The 16,235-nt window shown below is 40.4% G+C and overlaps 1 protein-coding gene across 1 annotated transcript; it reads right to left on the bottom strand.

Moving 5' to 3' along the window:
• Positions 1-3,494: 3,494 nt before the first annotated feature.
• Positions 3,495-13,273, bottom strand: TMEM231 (transmembrane protein 231). The gene is made up of 8 exons (XM_063438506.1): positions 13,099-13,273; positions 10,366-10,539; positions 10,117-10,283; positions 9,638-9,766; positions 8,583-8,726; positions 7,886-7,967; positions 7,660-7,776; positions 3,495-4,680 (listed from the first exon to the last, which is right to left on the bottom strand). Exons 1-8 carry the CDS (start codon positions 13,268-13,270, stop codon positions 4,520-4,522), a joined length of 1,146 nt encoding a protein of 381 aa, XP_063294576.1. The 5' UTR covers positions 13,271-13,273; the 3' UTR covers positions 3,495-4,519.
• Between the last annotated feature and the right edge of the window lie 2,962 nt (positions 13,274-16,235).

Genomic DNA, 16,235 nt, shown 5'->3' with positions numbered 1-16,235 from the left:
GGCATTTAGATCCCCAAGAGTGGCCGATACAAATAAGACCTGTAATTATTCATATCCTGGTAGCAGCTAAATTAGTAATAGCTAGGCACTGGAGATCTTTATTAGCCCCCATTTGGCCCATGGCCATAAATCAAGTGCTATTCCAGCTCAAAATGGAGTTGGGAATTACTAATCCATTTAAAGGAGGTTTTAAAAGAAGAGATGATTTGGATAAATGGATTAAAGAGAATAGAGGAAATTGAAGAAGGCCTTTGAGGGAATAGTAAACGGTAAAGGAAAAGGCTGGTTTCCTTCGCTGTGGGTATTGACTGGCCTTTTGTTTATTTGCCTTTTCTTTTTGAGGATAAGGAGATAGGGGCAATTGGAAGTTGGGAAGAATATTTGTTCCCTACGTTAATTAAGGCAGGATCCCTGACAGAGATACTAAATGTGAATTGTTTTTGTAAAGCGTTGTCTTAAGTTGATATAGGTTTTATACTCTGATTTCATATGTACAGGTTTACGTATGACAGATTAAATGTCTGTAGACAGACTGTTATTAATAATCTTATGAAACAACCTGTATTTACGTATAGACTAGCCGGACCACAGCTTAATTATATCTATAATCTGAGTGTACATAAAGGGTAGGCACAGCTATGTGCCGAGATTGTGTGTGTATTGTTTTGTCTTGTTTTTAAATGTTTAATGTTTTTGTCCACAATCAGTGAAAGAAAATGAATAAAAAAATGTAACAATTAAAAAAAAACAAAAAAAAAACTATTTACAAAGCAGGAGATAAAAACTTTTAAAGTGAGTTACATCTGATTGAAAAGGAAACCATTTTCAAGCAGCCAGGGGAGCGCCAACGTATTCTGCAGCGCTTTACTATAGTATTAGGGGGAATTTAACAACAAATGAGACAATCCTGTTTGAGCACATGTACAATCTAGAGGGGTTGGGGTATAAATTCACAATAGGAAGGGCAGTGTGGGGTGTGAACCAGGTCACAGGGTGGGGAATTCTCAGAGTTTGGGGGTGAGCGTGGCCTCGCTCATTAAGTTAAGAGAGTTAGTAATAATCACTGTTATGTCCAGGCATGGCTAGTACAGAGTGTAAATAACCCAAAAGACCATGGGTCTGTAACCGCTTGCGGTTCCCTTATTTACCTCTATAATGTCTTAAAGCATAGAACTTAGCAGGGCTAACCATACAGATATCTTAGCCATAATGTTATATAGTTAGTAAGAGATCCTCTATTTAACATATGTAAATAATTGAGAATACAATATAAAATAAGGATTGTCTTGGAAGCAATAGTTTTGTCTTTTAGATATTTATTATATAAAAATATAAATATAGACATATAAAATCCATTATAGCAGAGTTTATAAGGTGAAATTAAATGCTTGCAATATCATTAATAGGTTAACATACCCTACTGAACATGTCATCATGTCAGCCTCTCAGTCATTTTCAGATGGAGCAGCGTCTGTCTCCAAGTCTCTCCTCTGTGTGTTAACATTTAAAAGTACACTTATTTATACCTTAGTTCATATATGAAAAAGTAACTTGTCTACTTTAAATCAATTTAGGACCTCCCTTAATTTGGCAAAGATACAAGGCAATAACTAAAGGGTGCATACGTCATGGAAATTTTCCTGACTTAGTTCAAGATGGCATCTTAAAGTCTGAATAGCTTATCTGTTGTTTATACTAAGACATAAGTGCACAGTCGTGGGAGATTCCCGGATTTGGGGAAGTTCCATTAACTTGGGGTTACCACAGTATATTGTGTACTGAAAGAGTCGTAGTATAGCCTTGAAACTTGTTTATGCGTTATTGTTATTGTAATTCGTCCGGGACAAAATGGCGCAAACATATTATGCACTGAGGTTATTGCTTAAAGAAACAGTTATGAAAAACAATATGTTCCATTTCTAACACCTTGTCAGTTTGCAATATCTCTTAAAGACAAAGTACACAGTTTAAGAAATACAACATTTCATTCTAAAACTTGTAATATTTGCATTTGCCCATAACAGGTCCTCATCCTATCCCTGCCAGGTGTCCCTGTTTAGAAAGGACAATCCCTATTTTGGGCCAAAACCCACCGTCCCTCTCGTCTCCTTAAGGTCCCTCTACAGCAATACTACTCCAAGTAATGTGTCTTTGAACTACAATGAATGTGTAATAAATGAAATCCGTCTGTGTAAATAAGATATAGTGTTGTTCTAAGTGACATTTCAGTTGCATAAACTGCACTTGGTAAACCGTCACCTCAAACTTTTCAGAACAGCCCTTGCCCCTGGCCTCATCTCTAAAATTAAAGAAAGACACTCTTTGTCTGAAATGCTGGGAGGTATGCTCATTCAGTGTCAGTTTTGGGGAGAAAATTTTCTATAAACCATATTGTTTCAATGAGATGAAGTTATGATCCCTGGTGTGTCACAGATTTATTTTAAAGTATCAATTAATAGAGGATTCTATGATCTCTGTAAAAAGTCTATGAATGTAATTTGTATCAGCAATTGGTGCCCGCTGAAACGAGAGTGACAGGCTTTACTTTGTGCTCATTGCTGATATCAGATGACGTTATGGGTAAATCTGCTAAATAATTTAGCAGTGGGTGAAGGCATTGCCGCTCACTCTGTTTTCAAACACCGTAGAAAGAATTAGACAGACATTTTTTACTGGTACCAATTGACCACAAACACAAAAGGACAAAACACTTAAAGAAATATGACCCCCCCTCCCCCCCCACCTACAATTTTAAAAAGATTACTTAGATACCACGTGTTTTCCCTGTAAAAAATAAATAAATATTCCTACCCAAACGAATGATTATTCTTCATAAAAAATAGCAGATGATATAAATCTTTTTGGTTTATTGCAAGTAAATGTTAATTCAACATTTAAAAATATATATCTTTAATAGAAAATAGATCAAATGTTTTTTTTCAAAATATAGGTTTCTCCTTTAAAAAAAGAAATTACAGTAATATTTAATATTTTAATATCTAAATTAGATTAGATTTTTGTTGTGACCGAACACTCCAAGAACCTTACTGACTACAACACCGCTGTGGTAGTTATAGTACCAGGACTCGTGCCCTCCCTAAGCAAGTAGTCAAACTGGTTGAAAGCAGTCTGACAATTTACGTGGGTTGTAATGGCAATTGCTAAATCTTTAGTATACATTTAAAAGCACATTAACATGGAGACCAAATGTATGAATTCATCCATGTAATACTATTTTTAAGAAATAATAAGACATTGAAGCTGAATATTTCATTTATTTACAAAAATGATAGAAAATGTGTACAAAAAGTCTTATTCAATCTTTGCATCAAAATTTACAATAATTGAGCTATTTAGCAACAATCGGGTTTCTCTCAAACATAAGGTAACTAGGCAAAGTACTTAAACCCTTAAGGACCAACCTTCTGGAATAAAAGGGAATCATGACATGTCATGTGTCCTTAAGGGGTAAACCCATGCCAAGGTTTTTAAAAACTCAGAAGCCTGGTTCTGATTGGCATCTGAGAAGCTACAGTTTGGTATGCTGTAGAACAAAACAAGGAGCGTACATGATTAAAGGGATCTGACATCATTCCAATTGCTTACGTTCTAGGGGAAGGCCACCCACATTTACTAATGCACGTCACTGATCCGAGGGGTTTGTTACAATGGTGTGACAGCTTACGGAGGAGTTGGCATGAGGAGGGATTAATGGAAGGGGTTTAAACTCTGGTCTCCAACTATTTCGATTTCCAAAACATGACAGGGGATTATGGGAGTTGTAGTCAGACAACTAATGGGGGCTTGAATTTGATCCCCAGCATTAACTTCCCCTCTTAATTCCTTTTCTTGGACCAATAAGACATACTAACTTCCACCAAATCATGAAGTACAATTAGGAGCCAGGCCTAATTATACCAATCAAACCAATATGGCTTCCCAATTGAAGCTTGAAGAGCGATGACTGATCTCACAGCGCCGGACACAGTTTATATTTATTGCTGGTATTGAATAATAAATGGATGCCTTCCCACTATCCGTGACATTAATCACCTCTGTTTTAAAGGCACAGTGACGTGAATTGCTGTCAGATATAAAACACATATTGGAGAAGTGTTTGCTGTGTATCACCAGATTACACAATGTCAGCCTCCCTGAACTGTAAATTCTGTTTTTGTTTTAACCAAGTATTTTCACGCACTGATGGTGTGTTTGGGATTTATTCCCCAAGTGGAGAATTATGGAGAACGGACTCCGTTGAATATCTTAGGCCGAAGCCATACTGGAGGTTTGTTTACAATATAGATAAATCTTGCCATTTTTTTCACAATTCTCTGCTTAGTGAATAAACCCTTTCTGTGGGAGAGCCTTTATTTCACATCTTGTGTTTGATGATAGCAAAGTACAATACATATAAAACAGCTGCTCGCTGCTTTATCTTCCAAAAAGTTTGGCTTAATCAGTTAGGCAAACACCCGCATCCCTTTTCATAAATAATAACTGCAGCCCCTGCGGCCGCTCAGCTCTGATGAGGTTTGATTGCAGATGGCATCCGCTCTGGTATTGTTGTTAAAACTTGATTTTGAAAAACAAACACTTTAACTCTTTCAAACACCCAGAGGAAGATAAGGAGGACACTGACATACTGAATCCAGGCAAACTTGATCATTTCCCAGAAGCCTGGCTGATACGTGCCACTGGTTAAGGAAATCTAGAGAGAATGCAGAAAGTTTCACACGTGGCATGGAAATGGCAGGAAATGGAAAGCATTCTGTCTGAACATAGTTAGATATCTGGTACGGCTGAAGAATACTAAACAGCAATAGCCAAAACATTGGCCCAAAGACAACAAGAACATGTGTGCCACACAGATTGGCCATATCCTGCAATCCTAAACTAATGGGGGGAGCGGGGGATAATCACTGAATAGCAAGTGTAGGGAATAAAGCTTATGCTTTATTACACTATAGAAAAATAATTGCTTCAGCTAATTTGGTTAACTACTATATACGAATCAGTGAATCCAAAGATATATCTTCCTTTAATGGACAGAGCTTTATGGGATAGGAAAGATGGAAAAACTGCCTATTGCAAGCCGTAAGTATTATTATTCCAAAAACAGAGATCACTTCCTGCATATTATGCCCATTTTAAGGAAGTTTATATAAAGAGAAATATTGGCATTAAATGCAAAAATCTTGCAGAATAATGTTAATGTTTGCCCCCAATTATAGAATATAAAAGCCACCCTAATAACGGGAATATATTACACATGTACCTAAACTTGGGCAACCTGTATATACTATAACACCATTCTGAACGATCAGAAGTTAAAAACACCCACAAATAAATATATATATATATAAAATGTAACCAGCGGATATACATCAAACCGGTATTTACATAAAGAAAATTTTACATATCTTGTAACAAGTGGTGGAAAATTGGAGAGAAACCCAGAAACTGTTACTGAGCATTTCTTAAGAAAATAATACAAATGTTAAATAAAATTGTTTCGATCTTGTGGCCACAATCTATTTAAATTGAAAGTATATTCACAATCTTTGATATTCCCCTGAAGAAAATATGCACATATGTACACCTGCTGTCTGCATCTTCTGCAAACCCTCCCCTTTATCCCCGGCTCAGTCTGTGCCAGGAAATTCAGCAATCACATGCTTCTCACTGAGACGCCTGTCTGCTGGAGCCACGAGTGTGCGTCTGTTCATAGCTTTCCTATGTTCTCAATTAACCTGAGTACCGGGCACTCTAGCCCAGCGCACCAGCCACTTCCATTAGCTATGTGGAGTTAACGGATTTGAAAGAAGAGCTTCCTGGTTGTCTGGGTGACAGCCAGGGAGGCATTTCAGCAAAGATTTATAAAAGTTTTTGTTTTGTTTTTATAAACTGTCACAAATATGACAGCAAGCTGAAATGCTTAATGCGTCTGGATTGTTGCTTTAATACCCCTTATTCAATAAGAGGTTTTATTTCTTTTTAAGAGACCGTAACATCTAACCTTACGTTGCTCTATTTACCATGTACACAGTCAGCTGTAAGATATTCAGTTTCACCTGTTTGAAATAAGAGGGAACTGGTAAATCAGGGGTACTTACCACACCTGTACACTTTGTTCCAAACAGGGGTACTTACCACACCTGTACACTTTGTTCCAAACAGGGGTACTTACCACACCTGTACACTTTGTTCCAAACAGGGGTACTTACCACACCTGTACACTTTGTTCCAAACAGGGGTACTTACCACACCTTTACACTTTGTTCCAAACAGGGGTACTTACCACACCTGTACACTTTGTTCCAAACAGGGGTACTTACCACACCTGTACACTTTGTTCCAAACAGGGGTACTGACCATACCTGTACACTTTGTTCCAAACAGGGGTACTTACCACACCTGTACACTTTGTTCCAAACAGGGGTACTGACCACACCTGTACACTTTGTTCCAAACAGGGGTACTTACCACACCTGTACACTTTGTTCCAAACAGGGGTACTGACCACACCTGTACACTTTGTTCCAAACCAAAACTTACCAAATTTGATAAGGTGGATGGGGGCAGTCAGGGACACTGCCTGCCTTCCTTTATTTTTAGATGGGCTTCCCAAAACCAGAGCAATGTTCCATGTTTGCACAAACATGTATTCAGATCCTTGGTATGTCTGCCAATGCAGAGAAGGCTCAGCCTAGCACTTTTCGTATGAAATTAGGTATTTTTAAAGTTTAATATTTTCTCTTTCATAATCAGTTTTATTATATATTGTGCTTCCTGTTGGGGGTTTCTTTAATTGGAAATCTAAATTTTAGCATTTGCTTTAATGATTGTTGTATAACCTCAGGCTTCATCACAATTAGATTTACTTTTTCCTTTTCCGAATTCCTATCTGTTACTTCAAATTCAATAATGAGTTTGGTTTTTAAAATTCTGGTATTAAGAAAATCATGACGTTCATATGCCCTTTCAAACTCCTGGGGGATATGTTGTAATCAGAGGGCCTTTCCCTGAACTCCAAACTCGCCACAATATACTGAACAAATACTTGTGTGATCCATGTTGGAGGTACATGGTGATAGGAGGAAGGACATCATATGCTAAAACATCTCATCAGACTCACAAGGAGTCTCAGAGATTAGAGGATTGATTTCATTGATCCAAGAAAACTACACAATTGACTATGAACTCGTTACTGACTTGTTAAATCAACAGAGAGTAACTGACTTTTGCATTGCTCACTCTGGAAGGTGAATGCCCTTTGGCCATGTATGTGCAGGTGGAAATCCCAAATGTTTTGCGTAGGTAAAGTGGACTTACCAGCCAGTCACTATGAATGCCATTTGGTAAGTCCAGCAGCCTCTGTCACACGATGATTAGCCCTGGAGGTGTGATTACAAACTCTGCCTCCTGATGTCAATGCAATATGCGTTGACAAAGCCTTTATGCAGAGTGCTACAATACAAGCATGTGGTTCTCTCGCAGTTATCCACAACATCCAGTGGCAGTGTGAGCCTTGGATACAGTAAGGCACCCAGTCCCAAGTATGCTCACTGTTAGACATATATTGTACGTCAGGCACTCATACCTTAATTAGAGGAAACTAGACCCTGGCTGAACAAATGTACAACTTATAAAGATTACATAAAGGATATGAAATTGTTTCCACTGGATATCGGATAGTCACATTTATAACAAATGGCTCAGCATCGGCTCTTCCGACTAGCCACACCTGGCTGGGGTTGTTCAAGACAGTAGTCACTGCAAAATGATAACATTTTGTTTTAGATGTAAAGGTAAAATAAAAACTGTTAATTCAACAACTCCTAATTAGTAGTTATTTTATTAAGCCATGCTAAAATTTCCTTACGGTTTCTCTGCTGGTAAGCTGCGATTATATTTGTGAGCTGATATGCATTTGCAAAGGGGCTTGATCCATTGATGACAGATACCTGCCAAAAAAACATCAACAATGGGATACTGTAAAAATCAAAGTACTACAGTCATTTAGGTTGGCAAAACAGTGGCATAAAATTAATGTTTAAACCTTTAAATTTCCTATCAAGCGGAAAAGGAGAACAGTCCCCCTCCCAACCATTTCTGGACTCCAGCTGGTAGTCTGCACACTTTCTGAACCATCAGATCTACATGTGTTTAAAAGGAAGGCAAACACTGCATTTTGTGAGGCTCCTGCCTTAATATGAAGAAGAAACATCTTGTTATTTGAACCTAGTCACACACGCTCTTTAGGCAGAGAAGCCAAGTGGAAGGCTACCTCCTGGCACCTTGGAGATTGATGGCCATACTGACTGGTTTCTCTAGATCCACTGTGAATAGATCTATTAGTGAGACAAGCCCTTTTAGTAATAATCCCAGCTTTGTTAGCATTCCTTCATAAGTGACGTTTGAATTGTTGGTGTTTCTGTCCTAATCCTGTTTGTAGAGCCTGTCCCCAGTAAAGCCCATCATGCCAGCTTTCACCGTCTGTATACTCGATTTTTAGAAAATGAGCCTGGAATGATTTTGCTTTCCTTTTTACTACAATAAAAGTGAGAAGAAAACCCTACGTTGTATGTTGTGTCCAGTCCCTGGTGTTGGAGAGGTTCTCTCTGCTGGAGTCTCAGGTCACCATTGATATACAGCTCAGCTCCAGGAATCGGTGATGCGTGTTGGATGAATATCATGCTCTGCATTATGAACGTGGACATGCGCTGGAAGACATAAGTTCTCAGTCAATCTCATTTGTGTTTGAAACTCGAGAATGTAATTACATAACTTTGTGGGAAAAGATCAGATGTGCACTTTTTAATATTGATTTCAGATTTCGTCAGAAAATGAAAACAGATACGCGTTCAGAAACTCTAGAAGCACAATTAATTCCGACACATACTTTTCTTTTGCCCCACCTTGAAGAATGATCCCAGACCTGCATTTAGGGCCAGCCACAGACCTAAGCCATTCAAGCATCAAGCTCTTTTAGAGCCAATATAACAATCTTAAAAGAAGTCATCTTACCGCTTCTATTATCTTTCATAAAAGCTTTGTTTGTGTATTATGTTTGCATTAATCTACTTGAGGAAACTCGAAGTACACAATCCATGAACCCCAGCTATACAATCAATGGGACAGTTGAAAATATTGAGCCACTTCCTCGTTCCTAGTGAACAAACAAAGGATATTTAGAGCAGAGGTGTTTTTTCTTTTCAATGTTTAATTTTTTTGAATGGATTACAAAGGGGGAGGAGAGTCCAGTCTGGAAGGTTGTATTTGGCAGGTATGGCAGCGAAGCTATGATACTATAGGCAGGCTTACAGCATTACAGGAGATGCAATCAACATGGGACATTCTCTTTGTCACAGTGACGCCCACACAAGATGCTAGATTCTGTAAGGTCACCTCTGAGAATAGGTAGGCAGGATGTTTGTACCTGCAGTGCTGTAACAAAGGGACAATACTGCCTTACCTTCATACAAATGTGCGTTAACCTGTGAGGCTTGTTGCCTCTGTAGATGGATCTATGTACTGCTCTCACCTGTGAAGCCCACTGAATCCGTTAAATGCTGTTGAATGTGAATTACTGGAGTGCAGAGGTCACTGTAAATGTCTGCCCCTGAATACTTACATAGAGCTGATATGAGAAGGTTAGCATAAGCTGCACACTGTAGACATTCTCTGTGGACTGAAGTGGAAGCTCTAATTTTAAAAATAACTGGTCCATCTTCCCATCACTGTTCTGGTCTTCTTCTCTTGCCTAGAATTTGCACAATATATATAGAATGAGACTGCAATACAAAGACACATACCAAGATATAGAGTGAATGCTGCAGAGGCCATTGGGGGCTAGAGGATGCAGATATTGAAATACCCTTTTTATTCTGTCACCAGTAAAGGCATTTTGAATCCTGTCAAGCTACATTTTAGTTGGTGATACATTATTGCAAGGAGACAGTGAAAGTGCCTTTGCAGTTATATTGCAGCTACTATACTATACCGTATACTAGCGTCTGGTTTTATATGTTAGTGAGTGTTCTAGAAATGGCAAGTAGGAGACGGTGGCAGCGCTAGAAAAAGTGATTCATCTTGAGTAACAGTGGACATTACCGATACTTGAGGCATTCTAAGCCGGTCACCGACCAAGCTGTTAAACTGTGGGAAAGTACTCCATGCCACGAAATCCCCGTTAGTACTGCTGGAAGCGATCAATAAGATCTCATAGCGGAAACGAACATTGGGCTGCTCTTGATATGTACTTTGCTTTAACCAAAAACCTTAAAGAAATAATAATAGGTTAGTACAATATATTTCCATTAACTGTCTTTATGCATTTTCAAGAAGAGGGTGGAATCTCACCTTGGCTCCTGTAGGCAACCAATAATGGTGGGATGTAGGTTAAAGCCAGTACAATCAGAAGGAATAGGGTGGCTGTGGAGCAAACCTTGGCTCGGTATCTTAGAAGGGCAGGGTGTGAGTAAACCTCATAGATCGTCATAGCGAGGCCTTTAACTGCGCTGAACCTTGACGGTCCTAAACAAATCAATTGGAAACAAATGGAGCAGGTGTCAAGGCTTGACAGAAAACATCAAACTTGAGTGGGGAAAATGGTAGGATTAGTATTTAGCAGGAAGAATTTCAGGCATTTGGGGTCCTGAATGTGTGTATTGTGTGCTAGGTGTGTACTATTTGTCACTGGCTCTCAGAATGTGATCCTATCTGTGCCACCTTGGTCTGTATAATATACATGGCTCTACCAATCCTGGATCTCTCATTTGTCTCACTCCCTGGGCAAATGCTGGAGACTCTTTCTTTCTCAACTTTCATTATATGGTTTCTACCACCTCTGACCCTATTTCAAAGTGTTTTCTCTAAATATCCCCATACCCCCCACTGTTATATGCCCATACTCTATAATCTTCCTATGTTTATATCCCCACCATCTGTTTATTTCCCTCTTTTTACACCTCTTCACCTTGTCCCTGGTACCCCCACTCTGTCTCTGGTAGCCCCTCTGTGAATCCCCGGTCCCCCTCTTTGTATCCCCGGTAACCCCTCTTTATATCCACGGTACCCTTCTGTGTATCCACAGTACCCCTCCCTCTCTGTATCTCTGGTACCCCCCCCCCCCGCCTCTCTATGTCCCCGGCACCCCAACCCTACTCTCTCTGTAAACCTGGTACCCCACTCTCTCTGTGAATCTGGTACCCCACTCTCTCTGTAAATCTGGTACCCCACTCTCTCTGTAAACCTGGTACCCCCTCTCGCTCTGTATCCCCGGTACCCCCACCCCCCTCTCTCTGTAAGCCTGGTACCCCCTCTCTCTCTGTATCCCCGGTACCCCCACCCCCCTCTCTCTGTAAACCTGGTACCCCCTCCCTCTCTGTATCCCCGGTACCCCCACCCTCTCTCTGTATCCCCGGTACCCCCACACCCCCCTCTCTGTATCCCCGGTACCCCCACACCCCCCTCTCTGTATCCCCGGTACCCCCCTCTCTCTGTATCCCCGGTACCCCCACACCCCCCTCTCTGTATCCCCGGTACCCCCTCCCCCCTCTCTCTGTGTCCCCGGTACCCCCCTCCCCCTCTCTCTGTGTCCCCGGTACCCCCCTCCCCCTCTCTCTGTGTCCTCGGTACTCCTCCCCCCTCTCTCTGTGTCCCCGGTACCCTCTCCCCCCTCTCTCTGTATCCCCGGTAGCCCCCCTCTTTCTGTATCCCCGGTACTCCTCCCCCCTCTCTCTGTATCCCCGGTAACCCCCCCCCCTCTCTGTGTCCCGGTACCCCCTCCCCCCCTCTCTGTATCCCCGGTACCCCCCCTCTCTCTGTATCCCCGGTACCCCCCTCTCTCTGTATCCCCGGTACCCCCCTCTCTCTGTATCCCCGGTACCCCCACACCCCCTCTCTGTATCCCCGGTACCCCCTCCCCCCTCTCTCTGTATCCCCGGTAACCCCCCCCTCTCTCTGTATCCCCGGTAACCCCCCCCCCTCTCTGTGTCCCCGGTACCCCCCTCCCCCTCTCTCTGTGTCCCCGGTACTCCTCCCCCCTCTCTCTGTGTCCCCGGTACCCCCTCCCCACTCTCTCTGTATCCCCGGTAGCCCCCCTCTTTCCGTATCCCCGGTACCCCCTCCCCCCTCTCTCTGTATCCCCGGTAGCCCCCCTCTTTCTGTATCCCCGGTACTCCTCCCCCTCTCTCTGTATCCCCGGTAACCCCCCCCTCTCTGTGTCCCGGTACCCCCTCCCCCCCTCTCTGTATCCCCGGTACCCCCCCTCTCTCTGTATCCCCGGTACCCCCCTCTCTCTGTATCCCCGGTACCCCCCCTCTCTCTGTATCCCCGGTACCCCCCTTTCTCTGTATCCCCGGTACCCCCCCCTCTCTGTATCCCCGGTACCCCCCCTCTCTCTGTGTCCCCGGTACCCCCCCTCTCTCTGTGTCCCCGGTACCCCCTCCCCCCTCTCTCTGTATCCCCGGTAACCCCCCCCTCTCTGTATCCCCGGTACCCCCCCTCTCTCTGTATCCCCGGTACCCCCCCCCTCTCTCTGTATCCCCGGTACCCCCCCCCTCTCTCTGTGTCCCCGGTACCCCCCTCCCCCTCTCTCTGTGTCCCCGGTACCCCCCCCTCTCTCTGTATCCCCGGTACCCCCCCCCCTCTCTCTGTATCCCCGGTACCCCCCCCCTCTCTCTGTGTCCCCGGTACCCCCCTCCCCCTCTCTCTGTGTCCCCGGTACCCCCCTCCCCCTCTCTCTGTGTCCCCGGTACTCCTCCCCCCTCTCTCTGTATCCCCGGTACCCCCCCCCTCTCTCTGTATCCCCGGTACCCCCACACCCCCCTCTCTGTATCCCCGGTACCCCCTCCCCCCTCTCTCTGTGTCCCCGGTACCCCCCTCCCCCTCTCTCTGTGTCCCCGGTACCCCCCTCCCCCTCTCTCTGTGTCCCCGGTACTCCTCCCCCCTCTCTCTGTATCCCCGGTACCCCCCCCTCTCTCTGTGTCCCCGGTACCCCCTCCCCCCTCTCTCTGTATCCCCGGTACCCCCCCCCTCTCTCTGTGTCCCCGGTACCCCCTCCCCCTCTCTCTGTGTCCCCCTTTCTCTCACTTCGGTCTGTTGTCGCGCAGTTTGATAACTCGCTCAATGAGAGCTGAAATTCTGGAAGCGGGTTACTGCAGAAACTCGGTCGCCATGGCAACGGACGCCATGACCCGGAAATAACTCCGAGCATCACATCCGGTACAGACTGACAGCTCCCAACACCTGCCCAGCACTGCATGGGTTAATATAACATAAAATGGGTTAATATAACATAACATGGGATAATATAACCTGGGTTAATATAATATAACATGGGATAATATAATATAACATAATATAACATGGGTTAATATAATATACCATGGGATAATATAATATAACATAATATAACATGGGTTAATATAATATAACATGGGATAATATAACATAACATGGGATAATATAGTATGGGATAATATAACATAACATAACATGGGATAATATAGTATGGGATAATATAACATAATATAACATGGGTTAATATAATATAACATAACATGGGATAATATAGTATGGGATAATATAACATAACATGGGATAATATAGTATGGGATAATATAACATAACATAACATGGGATAATATAGTATGGGATAATATAACATAATATAACATGGGATAATATAATATAACATAACATGGGATAATATAATATAACATGGGATAATATAATATAACATGGGATAATATAGTATGGGATAATATAACATAACATGGGATAATATAGTATGGGATAATATAACATAACATAACATGGGATAATATAGTATGGGATAATATAACATAATATAACATGGGTTAATATAATATAACATAACATGGGATAATATAGTATGGGATAATATAACATAACATGGGATAATATAGTATGGGATAATATAACATAACATGGGATAATATAGTATGGGATAATATAACATAACATGGGATAATATAGTATGGGATAATATAACATAACATAACATGGGATAATATAGTATGGGATAATATAACATAATATAACATGGGATAATATAATATAACATAACATGGGATAATATAATATAACATGGGTTAATATAATATAACATGGGATAATATAGTATGGGATAATATAACATAACATGGGATAATATAGTATGGGATAATATAACATAACATAACATGGGATAATATAGTATGGGATAATATAACATAATATAACATGGGTTAATATAATATAACATAACATGGGATAATATAGTATGGGATAATATAACATAACATGGGATAATATAGTATGGGATAATATAACATAACATAACATGGGATAATATAGTATGGGATAATATAACATAATATAACATGGGTTAATATAATATAACATAACATGGGATAATATAATATAACATGGGTTAATATAATATAACATGGGATAATATAGTATGGGATAATATAACATAACATGGGATAATATAGTATGGGATAATATAACATAACATAACATGGGATAATATAGTATGGGATAATATAACATAATATAACATGGGTTAATATAATATAACATAACATGGGATAATATAGTATGGGATAATATAACATAACATGGGATAATATAGTATGGGATAATATAACATAACATAACATGGGATAATATAGTATGGGATAATATAACATAATATAACATGGGTTAATATAATATAACATAACATGGGATAATATAGTATGGGATAATATAACATAACATGGGATAATATAGTATGGGATAATATAACATAACATGGGATAATATAGTATGGGATAATATAACATAACATAACATGGGATAATATAGTATGGGATAATATAACATAATATAACATGGGATAATATAATATAACATAACATGGGATAATATAATATAACATGGGTTAATATAATATAACATGGGATAATATAGTATGGGATAATATAACATAACATGGGATAATATAGTATGGGATAATATAACATAACATAACATGGGATAATATAGTATGGGATAATATAACATAATATAACATGGGTTAATATAATATAACATAACATGGGATAATATAGTATGGGATAATATAACATAACATGGGATAATATAGTATGGGATAATATAACATAACATAACATGGGATAATATAGTATGGGATAATATAACATAATATAACATGGGTTAATATAATATAACATAACATGGGATAATATAATATAACATGGGTTAATATAATATAACATGGGATAATATAGTATGGGATAATATAACATAACATGGGATAATATAGTATGGGATAATATAATGTTATGGTACTTTTTGAAAGTAAACCAAAATGTTCAGAGTCTATCTGTTCCTGTCCAAATCAATAAAATTAAATTGCGTATATACGCTGAAGTAATTAAGTCTGACACACGAGGTTCAGGTTAAAATAACTTCGAGAAAGTTTATTGGCAAGTGAAGAAAAAGCGGGCGCGCAGGCCCTTTTAAGAGGCATTTTGCGTCATCATTGATTATTAGAATATCAGCAAATAAACATCATCAATTGGATTAATTGTTAAGTGACGGAGTTAGTGTCTTACCTATTGGTTAGTAAATTTAAGAGGTTAGTCCCGTGCCCACCCATCAGAGGTGGGATTATTCTGGACACGGGTGGGGGACAAGGGGGTCCTAAGCGTCATTTTACACGGTCAGTGATATCAGGCTTTATGTCCAGGTGCAAGGTCTCTTATGAATAGAACATTTCATTACTACTGTGTTCTGTGGCCTTCAAACTATACTATCTTACAAGCTCTTAAGGAGTAGCCAGCAAGTCTTAAGGAGTAGCCAGCACCTCCTGGTACTCGTCCTTGAAGGAAACACGGTCTTTGTCTACTGTATTAATTGGGTTGAGAAGTTCAGTCACGTAATGTAGTTTTAAAATGAACAAGTTAAGTCATGAGGACAAAATGGAGGATTGAAGAAGTCAGGTTAGGAGGACAAAATGGAGGATGAAGTCACAGTATAAAGTTAAAATGGAGTTAGTACAATAATTCAATACAAGTACAATAAAGATTTTTAATAATTCCACATCAGTCCCCCCTATGAAATGTTAGATTCTAAGAGATAAAACTTTATTATATTAGTATCAGAAGACGTGTTAACCCAAAGGCACAGAAACCCCGTGGCCGCTAGCTAGGTGTTAATGCAAAGTGCAAGGCTGT

The sequence above is a fragment of the Pelobates fuscus genome, chromosome 12 (genome assembly GCF_036172605.1).
Source record: "Pelobates fuscus isolate aPelFus1 chromosome 12, aPelFus1.pri, whole genome shotgun sequence".
Lineage (NCBI taxonomy): Eukaryota > Metazoa > Chordata > Amphibia > Anura > Pelobatidae > Pelobates > Pelobates fuscus.
Note: the sequence above shows the minus strand (reverse complement) of the source record. Positions and strands in the feature narration are given on the sequence as shown.